The 17950-nt window shown below is 46.7% G+C and overlaps 1 protein-coding gene across 2 annotated transcripts; it reads left to right on the forward strand.

Moving 5' to 3' along the window:
* Positions 1–593: 593 nt before the first annotated feature.
* On the forward strand, positions 594–17051 carry TMEM275 (transmembrane protein 275). 2 transcript variants are annotated; one of them, XM_030572855.1, is made up of 2 exons: positions 594–897; positions 13974–17051. In XM_030572855.1, the coding sequence occupies exon 2, from the start codon at positions 14065–14067 to the stop codon at positions 14611–14613; it is 549 nt and encodes a 182-aa protein (XP_030428715.1). In that variant the 5' UTR covers positions 594–897; positions 13974–14064; the 3' UTR covers positions 14614–17051. The 2 variants fall into 2 exon arrangements, with proteins under 2 accessions (XP_030428715.1, XP_030428716.1); XM_030572856.1 differs by lacking the exon at positions 594–897 and adding an exon at positions 7237–7278.
* The last annotated feature ends 899 nt before the right edge of the window (positions 17052–17950 follow it).

Below are 17950 nucleotides of genomic sequence, written 5' to 3' on the forward strand. Positions count from 1 at the left end.
TGGCTGGAATGTCTTTCCCCTCCTTAAATTACTGACGTATCTTTTAAGAGATCGGGCACTGGCACAGCGGACTGCGTGTCTTACAAGGGATTCCTTGCTTCTGGGGAGTCCACAGCCCCCCTTCTGGATCTTACCCTTTGCAATTAGGCACTTTCCCTAGGCAATGAAGAATCAAAGTCTCCCCCCACCCGCCATCCCCCTCCCCTGGAGGAAAGCTCCAGGCTGCCCCTAGCGGCCAAGCTCCGGAAGGCAGCTTTACAAATAAAAGGGGTTGCCGCTGCTTTCAGCACCACAGCTCTGGACAGCGGCATCTCCGCGGAGGCAGAGGCGTCCTGGGGGGCTTGGCAGCCCGAGGTACCAGGCGCAGGGGAGATGCTGTAGGCAGAGCGTTACCCGCGGCAGAGGCAGCCAGATCCAGAGGGCCTTCCCCCCCCCCCCCCGCGGCTGCAGCATGGCTCGGGGGAGCCCTGGTCCTGCCTCTGGAAGAGCCTGGTGCTGATGCAGAGAGGACCCAGTGGGGCAGGCGAACCATAGGAGGAGCCGTGGCATCCTTAGGGGAAGCAGGAGCTAGAGGGGCCGGTGGGCAGCACATCCGCGCTCCCCCTCGCCCAGTGCAGGTTGCTAAAGGACTGGGGGGAGAAATCTGGGCAGGGCGCTGAGAGTGGCTTAGCCCGGACAAAGTTTCCCAGGCGTGGGGTGGAGGGCGCAGCTAGGCAGGAGGGAGCCCCACGCGTGGGAAGGCTCTGCCGTGGGTGTGCGGCTGGTGGATCGCTGCTCCCTGGGGCTTCTCTGCAGCTTCTTCTGCTCCTGCCAGGCACTTCTGTTCAGTTGTTTAAACCAGAGGACTGGGGGGAACCTGCTGCCTCTTGCCAGCCCTGAGTTCCCACTCAAGCCCAGGTAAGTGGTTCTCTTCGGCTTCCAAGGCAATGGAGAATTGCTGGAGAGTTTCACTGCACTTTGGGTGTGTTTGTGTGAGTGTGTGTGTGTGTGTGGAGGGGCTCCTGCTTTTACACTCAGCTTGGATTCTGCCGGCTAGATGAAGACAATTTTGACTGTACAGAACTTAATTGATTTTTCCCCCTGACCCTTTTAAACACGTTTCTTTCACACCACTGAAGAATCCCACCTTCAGAAATGTGTCTGTGGATTGCTTCAGTCAATCTAGACAGGTTGGACGTCAGTGATTGAATGAGTGATATTTTTCCCCCACTCCAGCTGAGTTTGCTTAGATTTTGTGTGAACGTTTTGGATCTATCCAAAAATTATACTCTGAAAACGCTGGATAAATTCGTCCCTGCTTTAGCTCCATTAACTAGACTGGAGTTATATTTGAGATGGATTTGGTTCTTTGCTTTGACATTTTTTGGTTGGTTTATAATTAATCCCCTGGAGAATGTATTTAACCATTCCTAGGTTGGAAGGTTCCTCTCCTGTATATTCTGCTTTGCAGTTAGTTAGTCTTTACATTTATACATTTACAGCTTAATCAAAATGTATTGCAGAATAAACTGAGAAATGTATTAGACAACTGCCACCCCAACACACACACAATGACAACCACAACAATAACAGTAAAAAGCAGAGAGGTCTGCCTAGATCCCTTCCCTTCCCACGATGAAGTCTTATATTTCAGAAGAGTGATCAGTTCAAAATGAATAACCTTATCTGGTGCAAGGGCAGTGCAGAAACAGCTAGGTGAAGGGAGAGCCTACAGAAGTTGTAGGGTGTCTACAAATAGGTCTGGCACAGTGGTGATTTCTATTGCTCTCAATGGGCTTTGGACCAGACTCTCTGTGCATGTAGGTACTGCCTACGATATAAGGGAAAACAGCCTTAGAAAACAAAATAAGGGTGCTCTCATTCTGTGGATCAATCGATTATAAGGTTGATTTATTTCTCTACTGTTCCAGGCTGCCTGGGTTACTTTCTAAAGGGGTGGCATATTTATAAGGTTAAGTGGTGACTTGATCACAGTTTAAAAGTACCTATGCAGGGAACTAATATTTGCTCATGAGCTTTTCAATCTAGCAGAGAAAGGTCTATGCTGATCCAATGGCTGGAAGTTGAAGCTAGACAGATTCAGACTGGGAATAAGGTGAACATTTTTGACAGTGAGGGTAATTAACCATTGGAATGATTTACCAAGAGTCGTGATGGATTCTCTATTGCAGACAGTTTTTTAAAAATTGGATGTTTTTCCAACAGATCCACTCTAGGAGTTATTTTGGGGCAGTTCTGTGGCTTGTGTTATACAGGGGGTCAGACCAGATGACCAGAATGGTCCCTTCTGGCCTTGAAATCTTGAATCAGGTCGTTCCTTTTTCTAATGCCAGGCAACGCTTTCTGAAGCCCACTCATTTATTTCCCAATCGTTTTTGATTTTGTTCCATCTTTTTAATAGAGCTTGAGAGCAGGGAAGGCGGCAGAGCAAAGTGAACAGTGTACATGCACATGATCAACCGTACAAAGCCCTCTGCTATTTGTCACAGTTCAGGGCAACTGCACCTGTATTTCCTTCTCTATGGCCCAGCAAGGGCACCCACTTTTAGGCTTCTGGCTCCCAGCTTTCACCTTGCTCGAGTGGGGACGTGTGTCTCTCCCTCTCCTGGGGATTTTCTAGGCCACACAGTTCCCTGCCTGCACGGCGAGTTCCCCAGCAAATCAGACTGCTTCAGCCAGTTTGCTTTGCTTTTCTCCTTGGAGGCTATAACCAGTTTAATCTCTCACAGTTAGAAGTGACCACACAGCTTTTCTAAGAAGCACATTTATTCTTAAGGCAAAAGCATGACCAGGAAAACATATTAAAATAATGAATAATAATAAACCCTACACACATGCTAACAAGTTTACCAGAGATCACCCCAACTCCAACAAGGGTTCTGGTAGGAATCAGTCCTTCAAATTCCACCCTGGGCTTTTTTTCTGTGGTTACAAGTTCAGAACAGCTGTTAGCTCAGAACTAGATGCCCATTAATCTGTGTCACTTGTTTATACTTTTTGAGTCTTTGATCCTGGTACCTGGAGAACAGGTAACTTGCAGACAGTGGGTTTCTTCTCAGGGCATAGCTTCAAAGGGCTGGGCCTGGAGGTGGGAATTAGCATTCACCTCCTCCTAAGTACAGTATAAACCCTTTTATCTGACCCTCCATTGTCCATATTAAACAAACAACTGGCTCACACAGATCCAGAAGTGGGTGATCTCTACTGTGGCCACAAGATTGCACTGTCTTACAGCATGAATGGGAAATTGTAACTGATGATTGGCCCACTTGTCATAACATTTCTTCCCAGATCTGGACCTTAGCATCCAAAATATGGGTGTTAGCATGAATTCCCCTAAGCTTAATTACCAGCTTAGATCTGATAGAGCTGCCACCAATCAGGAATTTTTAGGGCCTGATACCCTCTGGTCCCCACAAAACCTTCCCTGGGGGACCCCCAGACTCAGATGCCTTGAGTCCTACAACAAAGGGAAATAACCCCCTCCCCTTGTTTCCTGGTTACTTCCTCCCAGGCTCCCCTCCCTGGACGACCCTACGAGATTCCCTGCTTCCAGTCCTGGAAACACAAGTACCGAGAGAACTAATCTCTCTTCCCCCTTCACCAGAGGGTATGCAAAGTCAGGCTTAGTAAATCTAACACAAAGAGATTTTCCCCTTGACTTCTTCCTCCCACCAATTCCCTGGTGAGCTGCAGACTCAATTCCCTGGAATCCCCACTAAAGAAAAACTCCAACAGGTCTTAAAAAGAAAGCTTTATAAAAAGAAAGAAAAATACATTAAAAATAGTCTCTGTATAAGGTGAAAATATACAGGGTCAATTGCTTAAGGAAAAAAAAGTGAATAAACAGCCTTATCCAAAAAGAATACAATTCAAAACACTCCAGCAACTACACACATGTAAATACAAAAAAACAATATAAACCTATTGTCTTACTATCTTTGTACTTACAACTTGGAAACAGAAGATTAGAAAGCCAGGAGATAGAAAAATCACTCTCAGAGCCGAGAGGGTCAGACCCAAGACAAAGAACAAAGAACTCACACACAAACTTCCCTCCACCCAGATTTGAAAATGTCTTGTTTCCTGTTTGGTCCTCTGGTCAAGTGTTTCAAGTTACTGGTGTTACCCCTTTACAGGTAAAAGAACATTAACCCTTAGCTATCTGTTTATGACACCACTGTACCGAGAAAATAAGACACATCAGCCCATCTTTCCCAACCAGCCCAAGGTTCTGCTGTGTACTGCAACTGCCTTCCTGGAGAATCCCGCAGCAGGGATGATCTAGCCCAGGGGTTGGCAACCTTTGGCATGCAGCGTGGGCCGAGGGATATGCTGGCCGCTGTCTCCCGCCACCCCCATTGGCCTGGAGCACTGAACTGTGGCCAGTGGGAGCTGCAATCGGCTGAACCTGTGGAAGCGGCAGGTAAACAAACTGGCCTGGCCCACCAGGGTGTATACCTTGGTTAGCCACATGCCAGATGTTGCCGACCCCTGGTCTAGCCAATGTAACAAGGGGTGGCCATTAACGTGGGATATTGAGATCCCAAGGCCTCAGGCTCCTGGAAGCAGAGCAAGTGTGGCTGTTCATCCATCCCAAATTATTCTACAGAGGATGAATTAAAATACCCAGAGATTGCTAAGCATGTCTTCAGTGTGACAGAATGTTGTGTGGTGGGAACCAGGAATCGTTGTGACTGAGTAAACCCAACATAGCATAGCAGTTCCGTGATTTAGTCTTTCAGGGGACAGTTGCTCCCATGCAAAGGCCTTTGTGCTGGTGACGTAATGACCGGGACAAAGGTGGCTGGCACAGTAATGTCCTCTGGATTGGGGTCAAAGGCAGGTGTCAATCTGAGTCAGGAGATGGGTACCAAGGTCAAGCCAGGCTGGGGTTGAAGGAAGGAGTCAGGAGCAAGATGAGGTGAATGGTGAGTCTTGTAGCAGTAGCAAGCCCGAGTCTGTGTTGCTTAGACAGTTCCAGGGGCTGACTTTTTGATCTAAAGAGTTTGTGTGGACCACTCAGGTGGCTGCAGGATTCTATCACTTGGTCCTCTTTTGGCTGTACTTCCTGAATTGCCATCCCTCCAGTAACTACTGGATGCTGCTCTGCCTGGCTCTCCCTGGCAACGTGGAGGCATCAGCTGCCCAGGACCCCCCAACCCTGATTTCTTGTTCTGTGGATCTTTACAGGTGCAGGCTTGTAGTGTCCCTATTGGGAACGGTGCCAATAAAGTAGCCAAATGGGCATCTGTAGCCTCTGCCCCCAAGATCGTGATTGAAAATCCAGTGACTTCAATGGGATTTGGATCAGACCCAAAGGGGGCGTGGGGGGACTCTGTGCCATCTCTAAATAACCTGGCACTCTAGGGGCCACTGCTGGGGTGATCCAGTGTCTGCGATCCCCTGCCTATTGTATGCAGAAAGGGTACAGTACAGTACAGATTGTACAGTAGAGAGTCTGGAATAGGGTTGGGTGAATAATGGATTTTTTTTGGTTCATTGGCAATTCTGAAAAAAAATCATGTTTCGAGTCAAACCAAACCCCAAATATTTCCAAACTTCTGTCAAATAGAAAAATCAAAGCAGATTTCATTTCAGGTGGGATTAAGTGCCTGGATCGACTTTGACTTTGAGCATTTTTAACATTTTTAATTAACAAAAATTAAAGGAAATTTCAAAATGAAAAGTCATTTTGCATTGAAAAGTCAAAATGTTTTGTTTAAAAAATGTCTGGGTTTTTTCAGATATCTTTTGTGGGGCTTTTTACAATTATTTTTCTTTTTTTCCTGACCCAAACAATTTGGTGACATTGACACAAATTTGTGAAATGTTTTGGTATTGCTGAATCTTCCTTTTTCTCTGAAAAAAGTTTTGGATGGAAAACTTCACCCAGCTCTAGTCTGGATCAGTCTGCTGCTTGGAGGAGTGGTAAATTCTGTTTGTATGTGGACTGAAGCCACCAAGTTACTTCACATTGCTATTGACTGAACATCAGCTGCTATCTGGGATGAATCTGATCTAGTAATCTGGAGGTGAAAAAATCTATACCCCACCCCTCGTCCATTTAATTTCCCTCACCCATCAAATCCTGGAAAGCCCCTCAGAATTGGAAAGAGACAGGTTTTGATTTCAAGTCTTGTTAGTTGTCTAAACAAAACAGCTTGAAAGTATATGAAATGCTGGCTACTCCCAGGCAATGCAGAATGCCCCATAGAAACACCAGTTAAATGGATTGCAGAGAAAATAGGGCCAGCCATTGAATCCCCTTTTGAGATGGAACTCCCACTGACATTCTTGTAAGTTTCACATGTTGTGGCTATTGAACGGGGCCAGTTGTTCTTTCTCCACCAAGTGTTTCTGTGGCTGGGGCATCTTTGCAGACCACTGGGGTAGTATCAGAGGTGTAGCCATGTTAGTCTGGATTTGTAAAAGCAGCAAAGAGTCCTGTGGCACCTTATAGACTAACAGATGTATTGGAGCATGAGCTTTCATGGGTGAATACACGCTTTGTCAGATGCATGTAGTGGAAATTTCCAGAGGCAGGTATAAATATGCAAGCAAGAATCAGGCTAGAGATAACAAGGTTAGTTCAATCCAGGAGGATGAGGTCCTTTTCTAGCAGTTGAGGTGGGGTAGATAATCACTGGCAAAAAGACCTCTGCACCGAACATGGAATCAGTCCTGCAAGGTGCCCCACCTCCAGCCGATGTCTCACTGAGAGAAGGGGACTCTCGCTGCAGGTTCAATGATTGGGGGGTGGGGAGCAGGGGCAACAAATTTCTAGTATGGGACACAAAAGAGGAGCTTGTCTCTGCTAGATGCTCTGGAATACTTCACAGCCTGGAAACTGTATTAAAAACATTCAGCTGGCTCTGCAGATGTGTTAGTAATGCAGCAAACGTTTGGGTGACACAGTAGTCAGATTTGTGGGTGTTTTTGTTTCTTTACTAATTTTTTGGCCAGACACTATGATATATTATGATGGTGACTCTTGGGTCTTGCAGATGAAGCCTGCTCTGTGCTATGTCAGTTACTGTGTTCCCCAGTCCCAGATCTAGTCCAGAAGGTACTTCTCCAGGAATTAACTCAGGCCAGGTTTCTCATCCCAAAGGGATCCCTGAAGAGCATGAAATAGTGTAAATTCCAAGGTGTTCTTTACTAAGCAGCTAAAACTCTCTCCCCACCCCTCCAGAGTGGCTCTGTCTGAGATCAGATTTACAACTATGAAGATGATTTGGAATGAGAGAAGGGAGAAGAACTTCAGAAGCAAAGGAGGTGAGATGGAGAGACCATGATACTGTTGAGTTTGCAGCCAACCTCTGGAAGGAAGTGCTCTCCCACAGTGGTGAATTAGCCACTGGGCCAATGGGGCCCATGCCCAGGGGCTCCAGACAATTGGTGGCCCCCAGAAAAATGGTTGCCCCAAACTCTGACCTGCTTCACTCGCCTACCTGGCACTTCTGCCGGGGTGTGGCATTGAGGCACAGGGGCTTGCCCTGCTTTGCCCACCCACCTGGAGCTCCTCCTGGGGAATGGAACAAGCCCATATGCCCTGCCCTGTTCCCCAGCAGGAGCACTGGGCATGAGTGAGGGAGGTGGAGTGGGGCAAGCCCCCGCATCCTGGCCCCATTTCCCCAGCAGGAGCACCATGGGAAGGGTGGGGAGGACCCCTACTTGCCCTGGCCCAGGGCCCCACAAACCCCTAATCCTCCTCTGTTCTGCCATGTGTGACTAGAACTCCAGGGTCTTGTCTTGGCACTTCTTGCACTCAGCCCTCTGCCCAAGACAGACCACAGGAGGTGCTGCTGCTTGCTACTTAGTTGTATAAGCAGGGCTAGGTGGGGTCCAGGACTGGAATCAAGTAATACCCAGGTTTCTAGAGAGTGAAATTCCTTGTCTGACATTGTTCTGTGGCCTAGGGGCCATTAATATTATAACCTCACCTTCCCTGCAGGAAGGGAGAATTATTTAAGCAGGAACTGAGTGTTATTCAATGGAATTCACCCTGTGGGAATATGTTATACCTCCTGATCTAAATCAGCCAATCATGCCTCTTTTAATTATCTACTGTGACTTTACTGGCTGAAGGATGGTCCATTGATCAGGGACATAGCCTAGGGCTTTGGACACCTGAGTTCATGTTCCTGCTCCACCACAGACTTCCTGTGTGAGCTTGAGCATCACTTAGACCCCGATCCTTGAAGAGACCTACGCATTGTGCCCGGTGGAGTGCTCAGCCCCCAGCAAGGCACCCAGACTCTATTGTGCATGGGCAGAGCCAGGTGCCTACCGAAGGGATTTTCAGAAGCTGGTCAGCTAAGCAGGGAGCTGCCTAGCTTAGTTAGGAATGAAATGCCAGGGAAGGAAGAGAAGAGGAGCATAGGCACCTAAGCAGCTGACGTGGTGCAAATGGGCAGTGGGTGGAGTCCCCCTTCAGGGAGGCTAGGACCTGGCTCCGCTCTTTCTGCCCATGCCTCCCCACCAGGGCAGAGCCTTGAGACTCCCCCATCTCTCCATAGCCGGAGCCCAGAGACCCCCTGCCCCCCATGTGGCCAGAGCTTCCCTCCGCCCAGAGAAACCCCGAGCCCCTCCCCACTTGTCTGGAGGAGTGCAGTGCCTCCCCAACTTACCCCTCCCCAGACCCCAACCCACCTGGGAAAAGCTGCAGCAGTGTCTCTTCCTGAAAAGGAACCTGAGTTTTGATTATGTCCCATGCAGATTCCAGGGCGGCTGAGAAGGTGGTATCTGCTAATCAGCTTCCTGAGTTCATCGGTAAACTGATGGATATGGGGAAAGCAGTGAATGTGATATATCTTGACTTTAAAAAACTTTTGTTACCATCTCCCACAGTATTCTTGTCAGCAAGTTTAAAAAATATGGATTGGATGAATGGACTATAAGATGGATAGAAAGATGGCTAGATTGTCGGGCTCAGCAGGTAGTGATCAACAGCTTGATATCTAGTTGGCACTTGGCATCAAGTGGAGTGCCCCAGGGGTCAGTCCTAGGAATGGTTTTGTTCAACATCTTTATTAATGATCTGGATGATGGGACAAATTGCACCCTCAGCAAGTTCGCAGATGACACTAAGGTGGGAGGAGCGGTAGATACGTTGGAGGGTAGGGATAGGGTCCAGAGTGACCTAGACAAATTGGAGGATTGGGCCAAAAGATATCTAATGAGGTTCAACAAGGACAAGTGCAGAGGTCCTGCACTTAGGAAGGAAGAATCCCGTGCACCACTACAGGCTGGGGACCAACTGGCTAAGCAGCAGTTCTGCAGAAAAGGACCTGGGGATTACAGAGGATGAGAAACAGGATATAAGTCAGCAGTGTGCCCTTGTGGCCAAGAAGGCTAATGGCATACTGGGCTGCATTAGTAGGAACATTGCCAGCAGATTGAGTGAAGTGATTATTCCCCTCTATTCAGCACTGGTGAGGCCACATCTGGAGTATTGTGTCCAGTTTTGGTTCCCCCACTACAGAAGGGATGTGAATAAATTGGAGAGAGTCCAGCAGAGGGCAACAAAAATGATTAGGGGCTGGGCCCATGACTTATGAGGAGAGGCTGAGGGCACTGGGGTTATTTAGTCTGCAGAAGAGAAGAGTGAGGGGGGATTTGATAGCAGCCTTCAACTACCTGAAGGGAGGTTCCAAAGAGGATGGAGCTCGGCTGTTCTCAGTGGTGGCAGATGACAGAACAAGGAGCAATGGCCTCAAGTTGCAGTGGGGGAGGTCTAGGTTGGATATTAGGAAACACTATTTCACTAGGAGGGCGGTGAAGCACTGGAATGGGTTACCTAGGGAGGTGGTGGAATCTCCATCCTTACAGATTTTTAAGGTCAGGCTTGACAAAGCCCTGGCTGGGATGATTTAGTTGGGGTTGGTCCTGCTTTGAGCAGGGGGTTGGACTAGATGCCCTCCTGAGGTCTCTTCCAACTCTGATATTCTATGATTCTCTGGAATCCAGGGAGATCACTGATGAACCCAGGAAGCTGAACAGCACATACAGCCTCCTCAGACATCCCGGAACCTGCATGGGCATAATAAAGCAAAACTTTCCCCCACCAAACCTGCACCCAGGCATCTGGCAGAGCTTCCTCTGGCCTAGTATACCCAGGTGCACCTGGCTGACGGGCCAGAGATAGGCACCTCCTTCAGCTCAGGTTCTTCAGCCAGAGGCCCTCTACTGAAGTCACGCACCTGAGCAAGGTCAGCTGCTTAGGTAGCTCATGCCCTAGTCACCAAGTGTCTTTCTTTTCTCCTGCTCATGCTCAATACCTCACTGACACACTCCCTACATTTCCCTGTGCCTCCAGCTGTCTCTTGTGCAAGTGCTATGCTATCCCAATTCACCCCGCCCCCTCACCTCTTGGTGCCCTGCATCTGGCCCACTTGCTGTGGGGGGCAGGCAAATAACAGATCTTGGCTGTGCTCAGAGTATGCCTACAGGATCGTGCCCCACTGGTGAGACATCCCCAGGCCTCTGGAGCATCAGCATGAGAGAGGGCACCGAGCAGCTCGTTAGCTGTGGGGTGGTGCCAGGGTGTAGCTGGCTCTGAAAACGCTGTGCAGTGGAAATGTAGATGCCCTGTGGGCAAGATGGCAGCTGAGCGGCAAAATGTCAGTGGCACCCAAATGGTGGACTTAGGCACCTCAAATCTTTTAAGGATCTGGGCCTACCTTTTCAAAGGTAGCCACTGGTGTCATAACTTTCTTACTCAGATCTGAACCTTAGAGTTCAGAACATGAGAAGCTAGCATGAAACCTCCAAACTTAATTACCAGCTTGGATCTGATATCGCTGTCACCAACCAGAAAATTCCAGTGTCTGGCTCACTCTGGTCTCCCCAAAACCTTCCCTGGGGGGACCCAAGACTCAGATTCCTTGAGTCTCACAACAAGGGGAATAAACCATTTCCCTTCCCCCTCCTCCCCTCCAGGTGTTCCCTCCCTGGGTTCCTGGAGAGATATACAGATTCAAGCTCCGTGAATCTAAACAAAGGGATTCCATCCTTCCCCCTTCTCTATTCCTGTTAAGTACAGACTTAATTCCCTCGAGCCTCAACAAGGGGGGAGGAAAAACCAAACAGGCCTTCAAAAGCAAAACTTTATATAAAAAGAAAGAAAAAGACATAAAAATGGTCTCTGTATCAAGGTGACAATATACAGGGTCAATTGCTTAAAGGAAAAAATGAATAAACAGCCTTATCCCAAAAAGAATACAATTTAAAACATTCCAGCAGCTACACACATGTAAATACAAAAAAAACAATATAAACCTATTGTCTTACTATCCTTGTACTTACAACTTGGAAACAGAAGATTAGAAAGCCTGGAGATAGAGAGATCACTCTCAGAGCCGAGAGGGCCACCGAACCAAGACAAAGAACAAAAGCTCACACCCAAACTTCCCTCCACCAAGTTTTGAAAGTATTTTGTCTCCTGATTGGTCCTCTGGTCAGGTGTACTTAGGCACCTTGTGAGACTCAAGGAATCTGAGTCTTGAGTCCCCCCAGGGAAGGTTTTGGGGAGACCAGAGTGAGCCAGACACTGGAATTTTCTGGTTGGTGGCAGCGATATCAGATCCAAGCTGGTAATTAAGTTTGGAGGTTTCTTGCTAGCTTCTCATGTTCTAAACTCTAAGGTTCAGATCTGAGTAAGAAAGTTATGACACCAGTGGCTACCTTTGAGAAGGTAGGCCCAGATCCTTAAAGGATTTGAGGTGCCTAAGTTGTTTGTTCACCCTTTCCAGGTGAAAGAGACATTAACCCTTAGCTATTTGTTTATGACAACTGGTTTTGGGTGTCTTTATTTTTAGGTACTTAACTTGACCCTTTGGGCCAGATTTTCAAATTTTCTGAGCACCTGCAGCAACCATCCAACAGCAGTTCTAGGTGCTCAGCACCTCAGTAAATCAGGCTCTAGGTGACTCAAGATGGGCATCTCCAAACTGCAATGTCGGCTTGAATTCATGACTTTGATGAGTTTTGAATCAGAAAGCATATTTTGTGAGCTGTTCCCATGATCACAGCAGAGCTACTCTTGGAGTTAAGTGCTACTCAGTGTGAGTGGGGTTGGCTGCAGGATTTGGCTTTTGAATGCTGCTTGCCCTTCATTTGTGGGCTGTTCCTTTCATGCCAATTTATTAGTGGTCAAATTTGTGGCTGATGAGACAGGAAGACAGAGCCCGTCTAGAAGAATCTAGAGTGTTTAGAGCAGCCTGGGTTGCTCCATCATATATCTAGTGCATGTCTGCCATGTATATGGAGGGGATAGCCATATAGTAAGTTGGAAAGGCACGTGATAAACCATGTGACTGCCCGATAAATAATCTTATGAGATGCTGGTGTGATTTGTTGCTGTCATATCATAATTTGATATGACATGGCATACTATGTACTACTACTACTACTTAAGTGTCATGAAATAATGCAAAAAATATCAACTGTAATACCAAATTTTGGGGGGAGAAGGAAGGGGGAAAGACATGAAAATGAAATTTAAAAATTGCTCCAAAAGGACAAGTGGCAGGTTTTATTATAAACTTGTGTAGCTCTAGAGCTTAAAGAGCCCATGCTCGGTATTGTACAAATAGAAATAAAGCGAGCATTCTCTCTTCTGAAAAGCTCATGATATCAGTCAGTCAAAGACAAAAGACAACAGGTGGATACGACAACCAGGGGAACAGAAGGTCACAGTGAGAAGGCATTGAGAAGATCCAGGTTAGGATGATGAGCAGAGGTCATAGCAAACCAGCTGCCCAGCCATTGTCAAACTTTTTGTAAGCATAGCAGCAGGGGACAGTTTCAAGGAGGGATTTGAAGAAGAACAGTGAGGTGTCTGTAGAGTAAGAAATGCAAGCTCTGTGGCCCTGGTAAAGAGGCCTGTAAATGAGTTGGCCACCCCCAGGCACCCTTTTATGGGCAGGGTGCCTCTGCCCTGTCCTGCTCTTTCTCCTCCCTCTTTCAGGCCCTTTTAATCAGACACTATATGCTTTCTCATCCAGTAAGCACCCCTGTCTGGGTTTATTCAGGTAAGAACGGCCATACTGGGTCAGACCTATGGTACATCTAGACCAGTGTCCTGTCTTCCAACAATGGCTGGTGCCAAGTGCTCCAGAGGGAATGACTAGAACAGGGAAATTATTGAGTGATCCATCCCTTGTTGTCTACTCCCAGCTTCTGGCAGTTAGAGGCTTAGGACACCCAGAGCATGGTGTTGCATCCCTGACCATCTTGGCTAATAGCCATTGATGGACCTTGTCTCCAGGAGATGATCTACTTCTTTTTTGAACTCAGTTAGACCTTTGGCCTTCACAGCATCCCCTGGCAATGAGTTCCACAGGTTGACTGTGTGTTGTGTGAGGAAGTATTTCCTTATGTTTGTTTTAAACCTGCTGCCTATTCATTTCATTGGGTGACCCCCCGGTCCTTGTGTTATGGGAAGGGGGTAAATAAAACTTCTCTATTCACTTTTTCAGCACCAGTCATGATTTTATAGACTTCTGTCATATACCCTCCTCAGTCATTTCTATTCCAAGCTGAAAAGTCCCAGTCTTTTTAATTTCTCCTCATATGGAAGCTGTTCCATCCCCCTATTCAGACAAATTAACTATAAAGCAAAACTCTAAGTCACAAGAGTCTGTCCCGGGGCCTGGCTCTGACCTCAGAGCCTGAGTGAAGGAGAGGGTTCCTCCACAGGATCAATTTAGCAGTTCTTAGGAGGTAACCCAGAGCTGACTTCCCCTTCAAGAAAAGCTTCAGCCCTCTTATAAGGAATCTCAGCTGTGTGTGATTCCCTCCCCATGCTCAGTGTCTCTGGTTGGCTCATTTAGTAAGCTTGCTCTAGGCTTCAAGTCTCCTGCAGGCAGCTACCTCTCATGCCCTTTGCTCTCTCCCAGGGTCCCTGGGTAATCCCTTCACATAATGAGTGAGCAGTTACACTCTTTCTTCCTTTCCTCCTCCTACAGGAAATTCAAGGCAGCACAAGCCCAGTGATCGTCTCGCCAATGCCATGTGTGTTCACTAAGGTGCAAAGTCCCCTGGGAGACTCGTATCAACATGTTCAGTGAAAAGAGCAGCACCTCTTTGTCCCAGAAATCTAGCCAGAAAAAGACCAGGCCCCAGGGGCTCCCATCTCCTGCTCTCTGCTGTGCCTGTGGACTTTGCATCATGCTCGCCGGGATCAACATCACCCTGGTGGGAGCATTTGCTTTTGGGACTTTCCTCCCCGTGAACAACCCTCCCATCATCATTGGACCCATCCTGCTGGTGGTTGCTTTCACGTTCTTTGGGGCCTGCTGCATCTGTAGCCGGAGACCACCCGCCCATGGGGCAAGGAAATCCAAGCCAGGTTCCAACACTGGGCTCATCAAACCCGGTAACACGGCCTTCGAGATAGAAACCAGTGAGCACACGGTGCAGGACACCACCGCCGTGCAGCTGAGCCCAACCAACTCGCCTGTGTCCTCCAGAAAGTCCACACCGATCCATGAGAACTCCAAGACCTGCAAACTCTTCACAATGGATGGCAATGGGCCGGCAGCAAAATACACAGCAGGAGGGGAATCAATTCAGCTGAACTTACCTAGAGACCTTATGACATCCTAAGTCAAGTCAGAGTGGTTATTAGCAGCCAGGTGGGCACTGCAGTTAGGCGCGCCATGATCAGATGGATACAGCCACTAGGAAGCAGCAAGCCTATGAAATCCTTTTGTGTGGCCAACCGATACGTTGACATCTTAAAAACTAGTTAAGAAAGGAAAGGGATGACATGGTAATTGGAAACAATGGTGGAAAATTCCAGCTTTTTTCTGGAATGGGCACATTTATTTAATGTGATTAGAAATAACGCTGTAACGAGGAATCAATGTGGCCCAGCTACTGGGAAATTAGAGATCTTCTTTTGGAATGAATTCATTTCTTTAGTGCAACTTAAAAAAAAATAACATCTTGATTAGAATTCAGTGCCACAGAGTGTGGCAAATTACAGGTCTCTCTTTTTGGAAGGGATGCAGTTATTTAATGTAATAAAAATGACCAATGCAGTAATTAGATATTGATATCACCCAGTTGCTGGGAAATTACAGATCTTTGAGATTTGGCTTTGGGGGGTTTGAAGAAAAATAAATTTATTTTAACGCAATTAAAATTGCAACACGAAAATGTGACTTCCACTTTTTATCCTGTCTCAACCTTTCCTTTCTTTTTTGACTTCCACTCTAACTCTAGCAGCCAGCAGATCTCAAGTGCAGCAGATAGCATCAGCTGTTTTTCCTCCTTCATAATTCAGATTCGGGTCTCAGTCCTGCTGTCTCACATGCCACATCTCTTGGAAGGTCAGCTGTGCCTGAGTAGGTAGAGGCTGCAGGTGACTGGTTAAGCCAGGCCTTGCGATGGGTGGAGAGTACCAGAAGAGGCAGCCCATAGACCTAATGGAAAAGGAAATGAAGTCATGTGGAAAGAGATTCCACTGAGCAATAGAAATGGACTGAGATAAGATGATGCACTTGAACATCCTTTGGGGGGACTTTGGGCCTGGCTTGGACATGGCTACTTGGAGTCAGCGTTTATTCGGGAATGAAAATAACCATAATGTCGTTATTTTTACAGGTGGTGGGGAATTTTTCAGTGAATCAGTTTCAGTGACAATTTCTTAAGGATGGTTTCTCAGGTCCAGGATGGAATTTCTAGGGAGGGAGAGTCCAGGATAGTCCTCACCTTGAATGTGGGGGAACCAAGTGCAAGTCCCTGATTTGGAGCAGGGACTCGAAACTTCATTTCCCACATCCCAGGCAGGTGCTCGGACCACTAGGTTACTGGTTATTCCATGGGCTCTGTCTGGCTTGTGGTTTCTCCAGGCCCCTACTTGCCAGAAGACAGGCAAACTGATCTAAAAGATGACCAAAAGTATCTGTGTCTCCTCCCTTTAAGTGACTGTATATCCCACTGACTTTGATAGGAGCTGCATGTGTACAATAAGAGGAGAATAAGTTCTCTAAATAAGGGCACCTTGGTTTCCTGTGTTGTAAGGCATTGGGAAGGGGCAGAGGATATTCGCTGGAGAGGACCCTGAAACTATGGAAGGAAGGAAGTGGTGTCCATGTTGCCTGCTGCTATGCATGGAAGGTTTCCATCTGACTCTGGATGCTCAGGGCTTCCTGGATTGGGGAATAGGACGTACCTTGTAGCTGGTAGAGAAGCAGAGCTAAGGAGCAGCTGCTGAATGCAGGCTGCTTCCTTCTGACACACAATACAGTGGAAGGTAATGCCACTTTGAGCAGCAGGAATCTGGGCTCCGTGCAGTCTGCTCTTCTTGGAGGTGAGCAGAGCATGGTGCGGCAGAGGTAGACAGAGCCATACTCTAGAGACGGAGGGGCTGCAGGATGGTTTAGAGGTGGGGGTTGTAGCTCCTTTTGCCCATTGACAGTATCACCAACCCAAAATGTTCAAAAATCAGGAGTCATACCTGCCCAAAATCACAAGAGTGGCTCAGACAGCATGATATTATTTTAACAAATAATTAATTTTGGATTCTGTTTAATCATCTTCTAAGCTTTAAGCCTTTGTGGGACATGTTTTCAAGTTGTTTTGCCATTACCAAGAGAAAGATAGAGACTTTTTTTTAAAAGTAAGCTGAGATTCTCACATATTCACATGATTCCAGGAGCTGGGGCTTTCAGAAAAACATCAGATAGTATGAGACAGATAGTAATATCTTGAGAGTTGATAACACTGCATTAATCTCCAGGTTCCATGGGATTTTGAGCTTGCCAAATCTCTCTCCAAAGGGAAACATTTTGATGGAAGCTCAGAGGTTTTTTAAGACTTCCTTTCTCAATGGGGGATAGTGATGTGTCTTGTCTTTCGCTCTTTACACAACATACCTAATATGAAGGAAGGACACAGGCCAAATAACTGCATTTACCATGTTAGAGTGAGTCAGGAAATGGGTTTTCCCATGAAAATTTTCAAGTTTTCAAAAAGCAGTTATGTCCGAAAATGGGATGAAAAGTCAAAATCTGGATAATTTTCACAAACTGAAAATCTCCCCCTACCCCTAACCCCCCAAAAATTGGTTGGGTCAATCAAAACATTTCATTTAGATTGTGACCATTTTCATTACTTTTAAAATAATTACAATTAGCTTAAAATTTGATACAAAAAGTAATTTTAAATGGGAAAACTGGAATCGTTTCATTTAGGAAACGTCAAAATGAAAAGCTGCGACAATTTCAAAACCTTATTTAAAAAAAATGTAGCTGAAAAATTTGTCAAAACCGACCGTTGCCCATGAATATTTTCAGTTTTGATGCATCTGTATTTTCCTATGGAAAAAAAAATTCCCTGAAAAATTCACAAACAGTTCTGCTGAACATAAGAACGGCCAGACTAGGTCAGATCAATGGTCCTTCTAGCTCAGCATTCTGTCTTCTGACAGTGATGAATGCCAGGTACTTCTGAGGGAATGAACAGAACAGGGAATCATCCAGTGATCCAATGCATATAACATGTCAGGCCTAGCAACATATGGTGCAGCAGAGGTCTGGTAGCTACAGAAATATAGAAGACAGCGAGGGTTCAAAAATTACTTACAGAGCCACGATCTTGTTCCTACACTATAGTATCATAGACATGTAGGGCTAGAAGGGACCTTGAAGGTCATCTAGTCCAGCACTCAGGCATGGACCTGGGGCTTTAGGATCAGTAGCCTTGGAGAAGCATTTTCTGTTGTAGTTTTCATTGAGGAGCATCTGCACATTTATGGGACTGTCACAGAGACCAGAGCTTTTCCAACACCACCTCTGCACCCCTTCCTTTCTATTTCCTCTGTTTCTCCTTAAATTCATTGTTACATTCTCCTGCCTCCTCAATCTGGTTTCTCTTCTCCAGGATCTTATTTTGAAACATGTCATATTTCTCCAAAGAGGGTTAGGGAAGAACCCAA

This window comes from Gopherus evgoodei, chromosome 8, assembly GCF_007399415.2.
Source record: "Gopherus evgoodei ecotype Sinaloan lineage chromosome 8, rGopEvg1_v1.p, whole genome shotgun sequence".
Classification (NCBI taxonomy): Eukaryota; Metazoa; Chordata; order Testudines; family Testudinidae; genus Gopherus; species Gopherus evgoodei.

Excerpts from the sequence above, each read along its gene's own strand:
- TMEM275 (XM_030572855.1), top strand. The coding sequence starts at position 14,065 with ATGTTCAGTGAAAAGAGCAGCACCTCTTTGTCCCAGAAATCTAGCCAG.